The following is a 14456-nucleotide window of genomic DNA, read 5'->3' as shown; positions in this document are numbered from 1 at the left end:
AAACGGGGTCTATACACACAATGGAGTATTGCTCAGCCTTTAAAAAGGAGGAGATTCTGACACCTGCTACAACATGGATGAACCTTGAGGACATTATGGTAAATTAAATAAAGCCAGACACAAAAGGGCAAATATTGTGTGATTCCATTTAAATGAGGCATCTACAGTTGTCACAGATAGAAAGGAGAACGCCGGTTACCAGGGACCGAGGGGAGGGGCTGGGGAGTGAGTGTTTAACGGGGACAGGGCTTCAGTTTGGGAAGATGATAAAGTTCTAGAGATGGACGGTGGGGATGGGTGCACAACAATGTGCATGCACTTTCATGCCACTGAACTGCACCCTTAAAAATGGTAAATCTTAATGTATATTTTACCACAGTAAAACGATCATTAGAAAAAAATAATAAAAATAATAAGGAACTGCTAAAAAAAAGAAAAAGAAAGTATGACGGCATAGCCAAAGGAAGGGTTCTAGCCTAGGAACAGCGAGAGGTGGGCAGGAAGACAGTCTGGGGATGGATTGTCAGTGGCCTTGGCTGTGGGCAATGCAGGGCACTGCCCCACAGAGGAGCCAGATACTGGCTTTTCTGTCACAGGCATCGGGGTGGGGCTTGGAGCAGCTGGAGGTCCCAGGCCACTTGCTCCTGTCTGAGAGCACTTCTTTCATTTATGTGTACCGTGCAATGTGCAAATAGCAGTAACTTTGCAATGATGATAAGCTTATGCTGCGACCTAGTGTGGGTTAGGATGCCCTGCTGTAGTGGACGTCTGCTGATTTTGCCTGCTGTTTTGTTCTGCTCTTCTCCTTCTGGGAACAGAGCCCCTATTTCTACACCAGCCCCTGTGGATTGGGGGAACTGATTCCAGCCACCTCTGAGGAGGGGTAAGGGATCAGGCCTAGCCAATCAGAACATCAGAATCCCCTGGCCTCAGCAATTGGTTCAGAGGCAGACATGTGATCCAAAACTGGCCAATCAGTGTATTTCACAAACCCTCCTCACAGCGGCTGTTTCAGGGATGGGCATGGCACCAAAGAATCTTCATCTCAAGGCTTTCCTAGTGCCTACACTCTTCCTACTAGAGTCACTAAGAGACGAGGGCATCAGAAGGAACTGCTCCTGGCCATTTTGCCACGTGAGGAAGAAGCTTGTCAGAGACCGGAGCCAAAGCTGGGATGCACAGCCAAGACAGGAGAGACACACCAAATGCGGATGACATGGCTCGATTGCCTAGATCCAGCTATGCCTGAAGCTCTACCCCTGGGATTTTCAATCATGTGAGCCAATAAATACCCGAGAAAAAAAAATCAAAGCAGTTTGAGTTGAGATTGATTACATGCAACCACATTCTACTTTTATAGAACATCATGCACGCCTGGGTTGGGACATGAGTCACCGCCTCTGGACCAATCAATGTGACCAAGATGTGTGCACTACACCGATTGGCCAGGCCTGATCACTTGCCTGGATTCAAGAGTCATGCTCCCGATATTGTTCCCTCATTTAGTGGCAGCCGCCAAGCCTGCCCACCGCTCATGGTGAGGAATGGAGTCTAAAGCGCCAGCCACCTTACCGTGACCGGATCCCGAATGTCATATCTGGAGGGAGAGAGGGTGGTTCCTTCTTGACCCGCCGGTCATCCTGGTCACTGATGCGGATGTCATTGAGCTGACGGTAGAGGAGGTTCTCCGGGGCAGTTACCAGGCAAGCTCTCACGGCCTCACGGTTCATGGCGATATAGTTTCGGGTCAGCTCGTGGGGGCAAGGGGGCTGCTGTTTAAACACATTCCAGTGTCCAATGGCTGAGGGCAGGGAGGGACAGACCATGGTGCAGAGGTCAGTCTGGGAAGTAAAGCAATCCGTGGCATCCAAGAAGAAATGGGGGGCCCATGGTTCCCGTACCTTCCCATTAACCCAGAGCCTGCTGTGGAACACCCCCTCTTGGCTTCCTGGAAAGGAAGGGGTCAGGATTCCCAGAGATTGAATCTTCCTGGGGCTGCATTCACCTGGCCTGACCTCCTTTGGGTGATCACCCTAACTCTTGATCCCTACCCGATCCTGAGCCCGTTCTGTGCTTGTGGCTTAAATGGCACAGGGCTCACTCAGTCTCTTGCCTGAGGACAAGGTTCCACGCTGGCTGAGTCCTTGCAATTTCCCTGCACCTTAGACCTGCACCCTGCTTGGTCCTCCCGTCTCGGCCAAGCCCAGGCTGTGGTTTCTAGCAGAGCTGTGCTGTGAGGCAGGCCCCTGGGCTCTTTTCCTGGAATGTGGCCAACTACCAAGTGGCCAGCCTAGGTCAAGAGCTCAAACCCCGTGGGATCCAAAGCATACTCGCGCACCTTCAGGGACCCCTCCGTCCAGCCCCCGGATGTAGAGTCCATAATTAAAATTAACTCCAGGCAGACGGTAGCTTCTTTCCCGGGGCTTCCCAAGTTCAGCCTGTTGGGGGAAAGACAGAGAACAAAGGTGAGGAGTGGAATCTCAGACCATTAAATGATAACAGACTCAGAAACGGGCAGGCACTGGGTGCCTGCTTTGCCCCATGCCCCGTGGGCGGCCTTCAGGGCTACTGGGGTGCGGACCCCAGAGCCCCGGAGCAGAGCGCAGAGTGCGGTTGGGCACCGAGCAGCCTGATGGGTGTACTCGTGCTAAGGGGCCAGTGAGGAGAGCAGAGCCGTGCTGGGGGTGGTCTGGTGGGAGAGGGACAGCACAGTCCCTGCTGTGAGCAGCTGTGCTTGGGGTCCAGCCTAGGCCCACCTGACTAAAGCTGGAAACATCTCTGATGTGGACGCACTGAAGGGCCCAGTTCACTGAGACTCACCTGGAGGTCATCGTCCAGGAGGGGATATCTGTCCTACCTAACTCTTTATTCCTACCCGGTGCCAAGGCCCACTGTCATTCTTGGCAGCTGGACAGCTATTCTCACTCTCTGGGTGTCTGGCGAACTCCTCCTTGATCCCCGCTCTCCCCAGAAGGGGTTTGTAGGAATAAAATTGTCGCATTCTCGACCACATTGGTTCCCCCCATTTTATAGGTTGGGAAACTGAGACCTAGAGAGGCAGAGTCATTAGCTCATTATCCTAAGGGATGGGGCTGGATTTCAAGTGCAGGTGTGGCTGGGCTCCGGGCTGGAGCTGCCTGTCAGCAGCTTCCTGAGGGCCGGGGCCCTACCCTGTAGGATGCTTAGAATGTCATCATCTTCATCCCCACTGATGAGCGCTTGCTGGGCTCTGTGTTCTAGACACAATATTCAGTTTTGCACATGCTTCCCTCAGTCTGAATTTTCTTCTTCTTCCATCTCATCTACATCTTCATCTTTCTGGCTCCCAGGGATCCGGGCACATAGAGGTAGATAGATGATCAGGGAGCAGCTGTAGTGGCTCATGACTGCCTTTGGAATAAACCCCTCCCTGGGGCTGGCAGTCCAGGCCCTGCTCCCTCTGACCCCATCCACCCCTGCAGCTGCCTCTCCCAGCCTCCCGCACGCGGCCCTGTGATTTTGGCGGACTAGCCCACTCCCCTTCCTGAGGGGTCCTCAGGCAGCCCAACCTCCTGGCCTGCCCTCCCTGCTTGTTCTCATTCTTCAAGCTCCCTCAGGTTCACAGTGGCCTCTCCCTCACCTGTATCCAGTACCTCTTACTATCTGTTCTGCTCATTTGGGGCTTAGGACTTAAGTGACCTGGGTTTCCATGAATGCACATGCCAGGCCAGCCTGCCTGAACGATAAATTCCTACACAGCCAGAACCACAGTTTCTATTGCCTTCTTTTTCCTAGTGGTCCATAGCAGGTGCTCAGTTAATACCTGCAAACAAAACCTCTTCCTCCGGGAAGTCCTCTCGGGTTGCCCTCAGTCCAGACAAGCTTCCTTGTATGTGGCACCATAGGGTTCTGAACGCCACCTTTGGGGCACTTTCAAAATTACACAGCAGAACCTACTACAGCATGGATGGGCCTTGACGATATGATGCTCATTGAAGAATCAAGTCACAAAGGACCACATATTGTAGGATTTCATTTACACGACATGTCTCGAATAGGCAGATCCACGGAGACAAATGTACATTAGTGATTCCCTATGGCTGGGAGGGGGAGTGGAATGTGACAATTGGGTGGGCAGGGGGGTGATGGCTAAGGAGGTGTGGGGCTTCTTTTGGGGGCTAACGAAAATGCCCTAAAATCGACTGTGGTAACGGTCACACAATTCTGTGAATATACTAAAAGCCAGAGGTAGCACACTTTAAATGGGTGAATTGCATGGTGTATGAGTTATATCTCAGTAAAGCCATTAAGAATTACAAAGTAATTAAGTTGTTAATTGCGTGATAATCAGTTTAATGTCTGTCTCCCCCAGTAGACTGTTTGCTCAGTCTTTATTTATTTAAAGGTTAATTAAAAAAAATTTTTTTTAAATAGACTTTCTTTTTTAGAGCAGTTTTAGGTTCACAGAGTGTACCTTAAGGTACAGAGTCCCCATTGGCCTCCTGTCATTCTATTTTCACTCCCCTTTTCCCAGGGCCCAGCAGAGAACAGATGGTAGTAAATAGGGGTTGAATGAGTGAATGACTGAATGAATGAAGTGCCCACTTGGAGACTCTAGCGGTTCTTTTCTACACAGATTCTGCTCAGTTTGCTCCCTCTGCTTTCCCATCTCAAACCCTAGGCCCTGACCTTCCTCGGAGCTCGGGAGCCCCGGAGCTCTGAGTTCCAGGCGGGTGCGCGGGGCCTCTGCTGGGTGGTTTGTTTGAATTCCTTGCACACGACTCAGTCTGAGCTGCAGACAAAGCTCTGGCTTCTCATTTGTTTATGAAAATGATCTGGCCTCTCTGGTGACTGCCGGGGAAGTTAATTAAAATGTGACTTCTCTGGGAGAGGCCCCCCCCCTCTCAGGGCAGGTGCAGGTGGGCAGACTTCCAGCTGGCAGAGGACTGACAGGCAGACTCAGGAGCTGGCTGCCACTCTGGGCGGGCGGAGGGGGCGGGGAAGCAGGCGGGTGCCTCACTCACCATGCTTTTTAGCAAGGGTTGCCTGGGAATCAACAACTGCGAAAGCACATTGAAGCCTTCGTTGCTAAGATCATTCCAGTGGGAGGTTCACTCATTCTTTCACTCCATGAATATTTATCTTCGACCTATTCTGCGCCCAGGAGTTCTGAGGTGAACAAAGATGTATTGCCCCGGCTGATAGCAAATTCACTGTCTTACAAAAAGGACAATTGCACAAGTAATGGCAGTCAGGTGCACCAGGGGAGGTTGATAAGACGGGAGCCCAGGGTGCTTCTAGCTCTAAAACTCTGAGTCCATAGAGTGAGACGAGATATTTGCAATATGTGTACCTGACAAAGGACTCTTATCCATCATATATAAAGAGCTGCTACAAACCAATAAGGAAAAGGCAGATGATCCTATAGAAAAATGAGCAAAAGTTTTAAAGAGATGCTTCACCAAGAGGATGTCCAAGTAGCCAAGACCCATATGTCAAGGTGCTCAGCCTCTGGGGAATGCAACGTAACGACGCAATGCCCTTGGTGAAAATGTGGAGTAACCGGAACACTCACGCACTTGGTGGGAGCGTAAACTGGTTCGGCCACTATGGGAAACCATTTAGCAGTGTCTCTTAGAGCTAAACATATGCCTACCCAACAAGCTCTCTTGGACACCCAAGAGAAATGAGTATACGAGTCCACCCAAAGATATGTGTGAGAATGCTCATGGCGGCTCCATGTGTGAGAACCAAGTGCCAGAAACAACCCAAAAGGCCATCGCAGGTGGATAAAAACATTGTGACAATCATTCCGTAGATTACTCTATAGCAGTGGTTCTCAGCTGGGAAACATTTTTGCCCCCCCCCCGCCCCACCTGGTGGGCGGGACCCCGGGAGATGCTGCTGAATGTCCCCCAGAGCACAGGACAGTCCCCACGCCCAACAGCAAAGAGCAATCGGGCCCCACGTGCCAGTCGCGCTGAGGCTGAGAACCCTGCTCTATAGCAAGGAGAACGAGGGACAGCTCTACACAACCCTGCGGGTGGTTCTCACACAAAGGAAGCCAGGCACGCAAGACAGGCACTGCTCCACGCAGATGAAGTTCAAACTCAAGACGACTCATCTGGTTTGGGGAGTCAGGGGCATGGGTCCCCTTGGGGCGGGGAGAGTGGCTGAGGGGACAGCACAAGGAGGCACTGTCCTGTTCTTTCCTGACCTGATGTGGGCGCCTTTCACACCCATTCGCCTGGGACTCTGGCCACATGTTGAAAAGCAATGGCCTCTCCATCTCCCCCCAGGAGACGAGTACTGCATAAACAACAAAAGAGAAACAGCAGCAGCACAGGAAAGCAATGTATTGGTTCCCAGAGTGTTCTCTGGGACAACTGTTTCTGAGACTTAGGTGGTGGTGGGAGAGTCACATCCGGAAATCCCTAAGAATGCAACGCTGGCTTTCTCATCTCCTCCGCCTTTCCCAGACGGGCGTATCGTCCGGTGTAATGAAATAGAAGTCCCCACAAACTTACTGAGAAGCAGATGCAGCCCCTGCCACCCTGGCATCTGGACTTCCTTTCCTCTAGGCCAGGTTACACGTGGCCGGGAGGGCCACTTGCAGGAAACCAGAAGCGCCCCGGGCCTGTGAGCACCTGCAGAGCTTTGCACCAAGCTAGAGCACCAAGCTAGAGCTGTGGGAGTTTGCCCTGATCGGCCCTTCTGTTCCATTGTCCCCAAATACCTCCCGTGCTTGAAACTCCACCCTTGGCAATTTGGTCCATTAGATTCAGGGGCCACGTGTCTCAGAGTCCCTGAGTTCACATGTAAATATCCCAATATTAGCCCATTACCAGCTCATCTGCCCAGTGAGACGAGCTACCTGGACGTAACAACCTGGCCCCACCTTGGTGTCAACACTGCCAACCACAGCAACACCTTTAACCATGGAGACCAAGTGCTCAGGTCCACGGAGGCGCTTCACTCCATTACCGCCAAGGCTTAAAGCAACCCTACAAAGTGGCTATGATTACTTCCGTTTTCAGGTGGGGAAACAGAGGCCCAGACAACCTTAGTGCCTTGTTTGCTCAATGCCGCACAGCTAATGAGTGGCCAGGCTGGATTTGAACTCACATCTGACTGCACGGTCTTGGCTGCCCCTTCACTGCTCGCTTGGCATCCAGCATAAACTACCCCGCCAGCCACTGTCTTTTGCGTGCACAGATCTTAGCTCTGCAGGTAGGTTGTACTCAGCCCCCGCTCACACTCCCAATACTTGGAGACCACAGCCTGATGCCCAGGAGAGCTCCAGGTAAAGCCTAGACCGGGGTTGCAGAAATCAGTCACTGCAGAAAACACTGTAGGCCTGAAGTGACCCAAATACAGGACAGCTAAGCCATGACTGGGTCAGGCGCGAGGTGGGCAGGAAAGGGAGGGAGCATGCCCATCTTGGATTGGCATTTTGAGGAGAGCTGACCTGAGGAAGATCCCAGCGGGGCAGGCAGGGAGCGCAGGAGAGCTGAGGGTTCCCCGGGGGGCTCCCTGGACACAGGAGAGAGCACTGGGAGACAGGTGGGAGGGCCTGGCACTGACCCTGGGCCTCCTTCCTCCCTTCCCAGAGCCTACAGAGAAGAGCTGGCCGGCAGAGGGGCCTGCAGGTCTCTGTGGGCCTCAGGGAGCTGGGGGAAACCAGCTGAGGACTGACAAACAGGTGCTCCGAGGAGTTCCTGACCCTGAACTCCTGGAGGCAGCAAGCTGGTTGTGACAGACGCCTGACATCAGCTGCCACTGAAACGCAAGGGAACTGGAGGCCTGCTGGTTATTGGTCACCTGGTTTTCCATGGCAACCCCACTCTGATATCCATGAAACTGACTAGATGCGGTCACAGATCTCAGCTTTGATCAGCTACCCGTGTTCCCTCGCAGCCGGCTCCACCAGCCCAGAACAGGATGAAAAATTGCACAGAGGCAAAAGGGGCCTCCCAGTCCGCTCTCAGGCTGGAATGTGCAAAGCTCCTGGGGCAGATGGCACAGATGGGCTGTTGGGACATGTGAGGGCTGCAAGCACCCTGCCTGCACAGGGGTCCCTTGGAACTACCAGACTCTTTGCTGCAGAAGTAAAGAAAGAAATGTGGAAGAGAGTTAACATTTATTGAGCACCTCCTACATGCAAGGCTCCTGCTATGCCCTATACCCGCATTTAGCAAACCCCTTTATTGAGCACTTACTATGTCCTGAGAGCTCCTTGTGCTTCTCCGTGAACTCTGCCAACCCCACTGTGAGGTAGGTTTCCCATTTCACAGATGGGAAAATGGAAACGGAAAGAGTTTACTTGCTCCAAGCCACCCAGGTCGCAAAGAAGAGAGCTGGGACTAAGCTGAGCTCTCTCGAACGTCATAGCTCTGTGCTTATCCCACAGCAGCCCCTCACAACAGCTCTATAAGGGAGGCCACATTGTACCCAATGGACAGATGGGGACATCGAGGCTCAGAAAAGGAACAGACCGATGAGCCCCTTTACCCCCTCAAAAGCAAGCCCTCCTTGCATTTCTCATTTCTTATGGCTGAATTCTGAGGCACTTCATGCGAAGTCCTCAAGGCTTTTTAAGAGGCACACCTCAGCCTTGCACACAGGGAACTGTGAGATATCGAAGGTATTCATATATGGCTCACCGGCCGAGGCCCTAGTCGTCGAGATGTTAGGATCAAGAGGTGAATGTGGAGAAAAGTCTCGGCCTTGGGTCTGACCACCCTCCTCGGCAGCTTTCAAACTGTGCCTTTTTCTAAGCTTCCTCCGTCACAAAGTGGCTTGGCTGGAATACAGCTCTGGGTGACAGCTGTCCCCATCAGCAGACAGCTTCATTAAACCTCATTAAGATGTCATCCCTCTCTGCCTTATTTCCCATCTCTCAGCTCTAATTAAAACCATCTCTCTCCCCGTCCCAGGGGTCCTGGGATTCTCTGGGCTCCTTCTGCACGGCAGCTCCCTCTGCTCCCCAATGTGAAGGACCAGGCCCTGGAAACCCGCACTGGGGACCCGGCCGCTGACCCGGAAGCCCCCTTGGAGCGGCTGGTCACCAGCGTGAGGGACGCTGGGGCTTTTCAGAGGCAAGCACAGGTGCTGTTTCCTGCAGGCTGCTGTCTTGCTCTGAAGTCACCTGAGGCCCGGGAAGCCTTATGCCTGGCACCGGAGCCTCGCTAAAGCCCAGTTTCCTGAGAAAACTTCAAAACAAGTGACCCGGCCTTGCAACTCAAGTCTAATCATTTTCCACTCAATATACCTTTAAAAAATTTTTTTAACTGGAGAGGCAGGAATGGGCCAATCAGTTGGCTTTGTTTAGGATGGCCTAAACTGGGTCTCACTCTGGACAAACGAGCCAGTGGTCAGCTCCAAGATGGTGGGCTTTCTGCCTGGGAGCTTGGTGCCCGGGTTCTAGACCTGCCTTAGGTCTAAGGAGCAGCTCCATGCAGGACTCACTCCCACTTCCTGGCAGCCACTCGGAGCGCAGCGCGCATCAACCCCCAGCGCAGCGTCTCAGCTAAATGAATGTTTGTTCAACAGTGGAAAAGCCCGCACTCACTTTCCTGCATCCTATTAAAGCGTAGTTATGTGAAATCCCACAGTTATGGCCTGGTAGTTATTAAATAAATATCTGTATACGGCTACCCCGTGCGTGCATATGCACACACGTCCCGTTTCTCGTACGGAGGGGTAGTTCATTATTGTAAAACAACTTAAGATCCTCGAATGAAAAGCACAATATAAATGCAAATTGTGGTCATGATTAGCATAGAGGATATTTATTTATTTCCATAATGAGGACCTCAGATAAACAACCATGTGAAAGAAGTGTATTATGCATCAAAGGGCTTGGGCATCGCCTTACAAGCCAGCGCCTCTGAACCATGTGCCTCGTGTGAGTGGCAGCTGAACATGGCGTAATGATACTGCAGCCACACATGAGAAGGCCACGTCCACACAGGATCAAAGGCATATAAAATAATGTCAAGTGAACACAGAAGCACAGCAGAATTCCAAATTTCACATATACTCTTATTGCAACTGTGTAAAAAAAAGAATTCATTGAAAAACCACTGGAAGGGAACATGTAACCTAATCGATTGTGAGGGTGTGTAGTTAGAGATAGGGGCCTTTGGAGGGGGGGAGGGCAGGTTGAGATTTTACTTTTATAATTTAAACAGCCAAAAGGCTAAGTTGCAGCATAAGTGTCTATGTTATGACCTGCCAAAGTTCAGGTTCTCGTAGTTATCACAACTCTGCTGTGAGCTTATGACGGGGACCAAGGTTGCTGCCGTTGGGCCGGGGAGGGGCAGAGGGGGAGGCCCCAGGCCAGGCCGGAGGACAGGGAACCCATCTTGTTGAGTCCTGGCTCTGCTACTTTCTGTGTGACGTTGGGCAAGTCACTTAATTTGTCTTGTCCCTTGTTTCCTGACCTGTAAAATCTCCGCAGGTCACATAGAGCATTTAGTGGCATCGGGCGCGGGACGTGTGCTCAGTAAACAGTGGTTCCTGTTACCGCTGTCTGTGGTGGTGGTATTTCTAGAGCAGCTCCCCAGCTCAGGCCAAGGGGAACCCCAGGCAGTGAGGACACCTCTCAGGGCTCGCTGCGCCTGCCGGGACACCCCACTTGGCCCTCCTGTGGCTCTCCCAAGCCTAGGCTGCCTGTGTTTTCCCGCCTGCCTGGTTCCTCCGTCCTCCTGGGGCAGCCCTGGCTTCCTGTGTGCTGCCAGTCCCGTTGTTGTGGCTGATGTATGGCCCTTGCCGCATGAGGCGGTCACGGTGACAGGGCCCGGCGTTCCCTCCCCTCCCCCTCGACAGCTTGAAACCAGGTCCTTCATTTGCATTTACATGATCTCGCTGTGCAGCTTATGAGATCGAGAGATTTATTTGCTACTTAGCTTGATGTTTGATTACACTCAGAGAAGGCTGCGAGCAGCAAAGTGCATGGATGCATGGCTCTGAGCCCGCGGCCTCTGGGGGCCCGTAACTCAACAGCAGGTTTAGGTGGATGAGGGGGAAACGCGCAGCGTTCTGAGAAAGGCAAACGTGAGAGGCTGGGAGGAACAAACACCATGATTTGGATTAAAAAATTTTTAAAGGAACGAAAGTAATAAAAACTGGCTAGGTGTCATCTGTGATTGTGAACTGACCCAAATCACTCTTAGGAGGAAGCTCATGGTCCTGGGGAACGAATCCCCAGAAACTTTTCCTCCTGGGCAGAATCAGAAGCCCCTAAAGGAGGCGGTGCCTCCAGCGCAGGTAGGCGGCGAGGAGGACTCCCGCTTACAGGTACGGCTCTTGAATCCGAACATCTGTATCAATACCGGCTCTGCCAGGCACACCTGTGTGGCCTTGACCTAGCTAATCTATCTGCACCCCAAGTTCAGATTAATAAAATGGGGAAAACAACCTCCCTTTTTAGGTCAGTGGCTGAGATGAGTGAATGAGATGGCCTCAGCTCCGCCGCGGACCCAGAGTGGGTGCCCAGTAAACGGAGCTGTGATGTGGACAAATGACTAGTTTCCGAAGATACAAAAGTGAAATGCCTGAGAGACAGAAGCCACTCCTGGTGTGGCACTTTGCAGTCCAGTGTCACTTCTCTGCTTTGGGGGTTATCCGCTGTGTGGGGCTTAATCCCAGCCCTGGCAGGCCAGCTTCGCTGCTCACAGCTGGGGCGTGCTCAAGGAAAGCACACTCATTTTCCTAACAGCCTGAGCCAGGCACACTCAGGAGCAGAGAGCTGCTTCCCTCCTGCCACACCCATCACATTCCAGATGCAAACAGAAGTCATTCGGTACATTATTGGGTGGGACTTTACAGTTTAGTGTTTAAGAACATGAGTTTGGGGCCATGCCGCCAGGGTTGGCATTCTAGCTTCTCAGCTCTGTGTGACCTTGAGCAAGTTGTTTAACCTCTGAGCCTCAGTTTCCTTCCCTATAAAATAGGCATAAGGAGAGGACGCAGCTCATGGGGTTGCTGGAGCATGTCACAATGCAGGGCGAGCTCTAGGCAGAGGGCCTGGAAGGTTCTTAATAAAAGGCAGTCCTGCTGGCCAGTGGTCCTCATTAGCCTTGCCGCTGTTTTGAATTATCAGCAACTTTGTCTCCATTTGTGTGAACGGAGAACTAGCTATAAAATTAGTATGTCCATTTGACGGCTCTTCGAAAGTTAAACATAGCAGTACCAGATGACCCAGCAACTTCACTTGTAGGTATAGGCCCGCAGGAACTGAAAATTGGTGCTCAAACTAATTTACATACATGCAAGTTCACGGCAGCGTTATTTACTCACAAGAGCCAAAAGATGGAGATCACTCAGATGTCCGTCTGCTGAGTGGACAAATGAAATGCGCTCTATCCATGTACAGTTGCATGTTACTCAGCCGTAAAGAGGAATGTAGCACTGACACACGCTACCACAGGCACGGACCTTGACAACACATGCTGAGGAAAAGAAGCCAGACGCAGAAGGCCCCATGTTGTAGGATTCCGTTTATGTGAAAGGCCCAGGACAGGACGCAGACTAGTGACCGCCAGGGAATGGAGGGAGGGGAGAATAGGAGTGAGTGCTTAATGGGGTCTCCTTTCGGGGTGACGAGCATGTCTTAGAAGTAGGTAGGGGTGGTGATTGCACAACCCTGGGAAGGTGCTAAATGCCACCAAATCGTACCCTTAAAACTGGTTCGTGGTGAATGTCATGTGAGCTTTGCCTCAGTAAAAAAAAAAAACAACTAATACATCCAAAGGAGGGATATGCCATGCCTCCCATCTGAGCAATTTAGGGAACGCCTCTATCTTAGGGATGGGAAAGGAAATAAATGCAAATAAAGTGACCGCCTGCCGTCTCACTGTAGGACAACGTGCTGGGAAAACATAGTTCAAGGACGTGAGACAGTGTGGAGGTGGGGGCGGGGCACTAGTCTGGGACAGGAGCATTTGAGGCTGTGTCCCATCCACCTCGCTGCTGTCAGGGCCCGGATGGCGGACGTTGGTGCAGGCATGTCTGTTAGAGGCTTCCTAGGTCTTCATGAAATACTCGTTGTAAGGGAAGCCCAAGGACCAGTGAAACATGATGGCTTCCACCCCGCGTTATGTCCCTCCTCAGCTTCGTGAGGCCTCAGTTTTGGAAGGCTGCTGTGTGTGTGTGGGGGGGGGCAGGTTGGGGGGAGAAGCCCTGGACTCTGAGGGTCCAGAGACCTGGGTGCTAATGCTCGTCAGCCTCGTGTGGACCGGGGAGCAAGATCAGTGACTTTCCCACAGGCTCTTGAGGCTCAAGAGAGCTCAGGGAACCTCAGGGGGCGACGAGGAGCGGGTCCCAGGAGCGGAAGCCCTCGTCCTGGCCCGGCCAGGTGGTGCTACGATGCATGTGTCAGGCTGCTTTTCAAGAGCGGGTTCTACGGCTTTAAGAAAAAAAAAATGAGAATCACTCAATTAGGCCGACTCAGAGGCCTTCTCTAGCTCCACCCGGTGTACACAGGTGGGGTTTGAATCCAGATTCAGATCCTCCTTCACTTCGTGACCTCTTTGAGTCTGAGTTTCTCACCGTTTGTGAAACAGAGATAACCATCACCACCTCGGGATGGAATGACAAGATTTAGACGAGACAATGAGCTGAGATGCCCAGGGGATGCCCAGGCTCGCAGCAGGTATGCACCAGCTGGGACAGGCTGTTCCCTTCTCCTTCCTCTCCAAGAGGCCAACAGTTTTGGAAACGGAAGGAACACCTGTGAGCCTACTTTGATGTGGCGCCTGACAAGGAAAGGAGTAAGTTTCCAGAGAAGAAACAAACAGAATAAGAGGCCGCACTGTCGAGGGGGGCTGACAGCATAAGAAATAGCTAGCATATTCATTTGGTCATTTGGTCAGTTCAGCTGCCAATGGTCAAAGCCAACGGACCACAGAGGGAGCAGATGTAAGAAAGGGGCTCCCCACCAAAAAAAAAGGGGCGGGGGGGGGAAGAGAAAAAGAAAAAGCACAGAATGATCTGTGTACTTTTCAAAACTTAAAGCAGAAATCAAAGGAAAACTGAACTGTTTTAAGTTTTGACAGCTGCAGGGATCATTCTCTTTGGTTACTCTATTTATGTTTTCGTTTTCTTTATAGATTCATTGAAAATCGGATCATGTAATAGGGAAGAAAAATGTTCAGTGTTTTCCCCACCCCCACCCCCCATAAACCCTTGTTCCTTCCTGAGAACAGATGAAAACGCCAGCTCCGGTGACTTTCGTTTTGATGTATATTTCATAATACCTCATTGATTGTAAGTTTTATTTCCATGTCAATAAAAAACTGGTATTGTAATAAATGAGAAGGAGTTTAACACAAAATGGCAGCTGACCTGTTAGCACAGCGGATAACGGAAGCAGAGAGAGTGGCTGTGCAATGAAGCCTGTTAATAAGGAAGGCTGTTGACTTCAGCAGGAAGCTGGATGGCTGGAGGACACAGTCCCACTGCTCCCCCACCCC

At 51.7% G+C, this 14456-nt stretch overlaps 1 protein-coding gene across 2 annotated transcripts in view; it reads right to left on the bottom strand.

The window, feature by feature from the left end:
• Positions 1-14456, bottom strand: part of CFAP77 (cilia and flagella associated protein 77) — a 122832-nt gene that overhangs the window by 50119 nt on the left and 58257 nt on the right. For both annotated transcript variants that reach the window (XM_019641487.1, XM_019641494.1), the window contains exons 2-3: positions 2339-2438; positions 1573-1801 (exon numbers count right to left, since the gene is read on the bottom strand). In XM_019641487.1, coding sequence (XP_019497032.1) covers positions 1573-1801; positions 2339-2438 — 329 coding nt within the window. The remainder of the gene's footprint in view (positions 1-1572; positions 1802-2338; positions 2439-14456) is intronic.

The sequence above is a fragment of the Hipposideros armiger genome, unplaced genomic scaffold (genome assembly GCF_001890085.2).
Source record: "Hipposideros armiger isolate ML-2016 unplaced genomic scaffold, ASM189008v1 scaffold_3, whole genome shotgun sequence".
NCBI lineage: Eukaryota > Metazoa > Chordata > Mammalia > Chiroptera > Hipposideridae > Hipposideros > Hipposideros armiger.
Note: the sequence above shows the minus strand (reverse complement) of the source record. Positions and strands in the feature narration are given on the sequence as shown.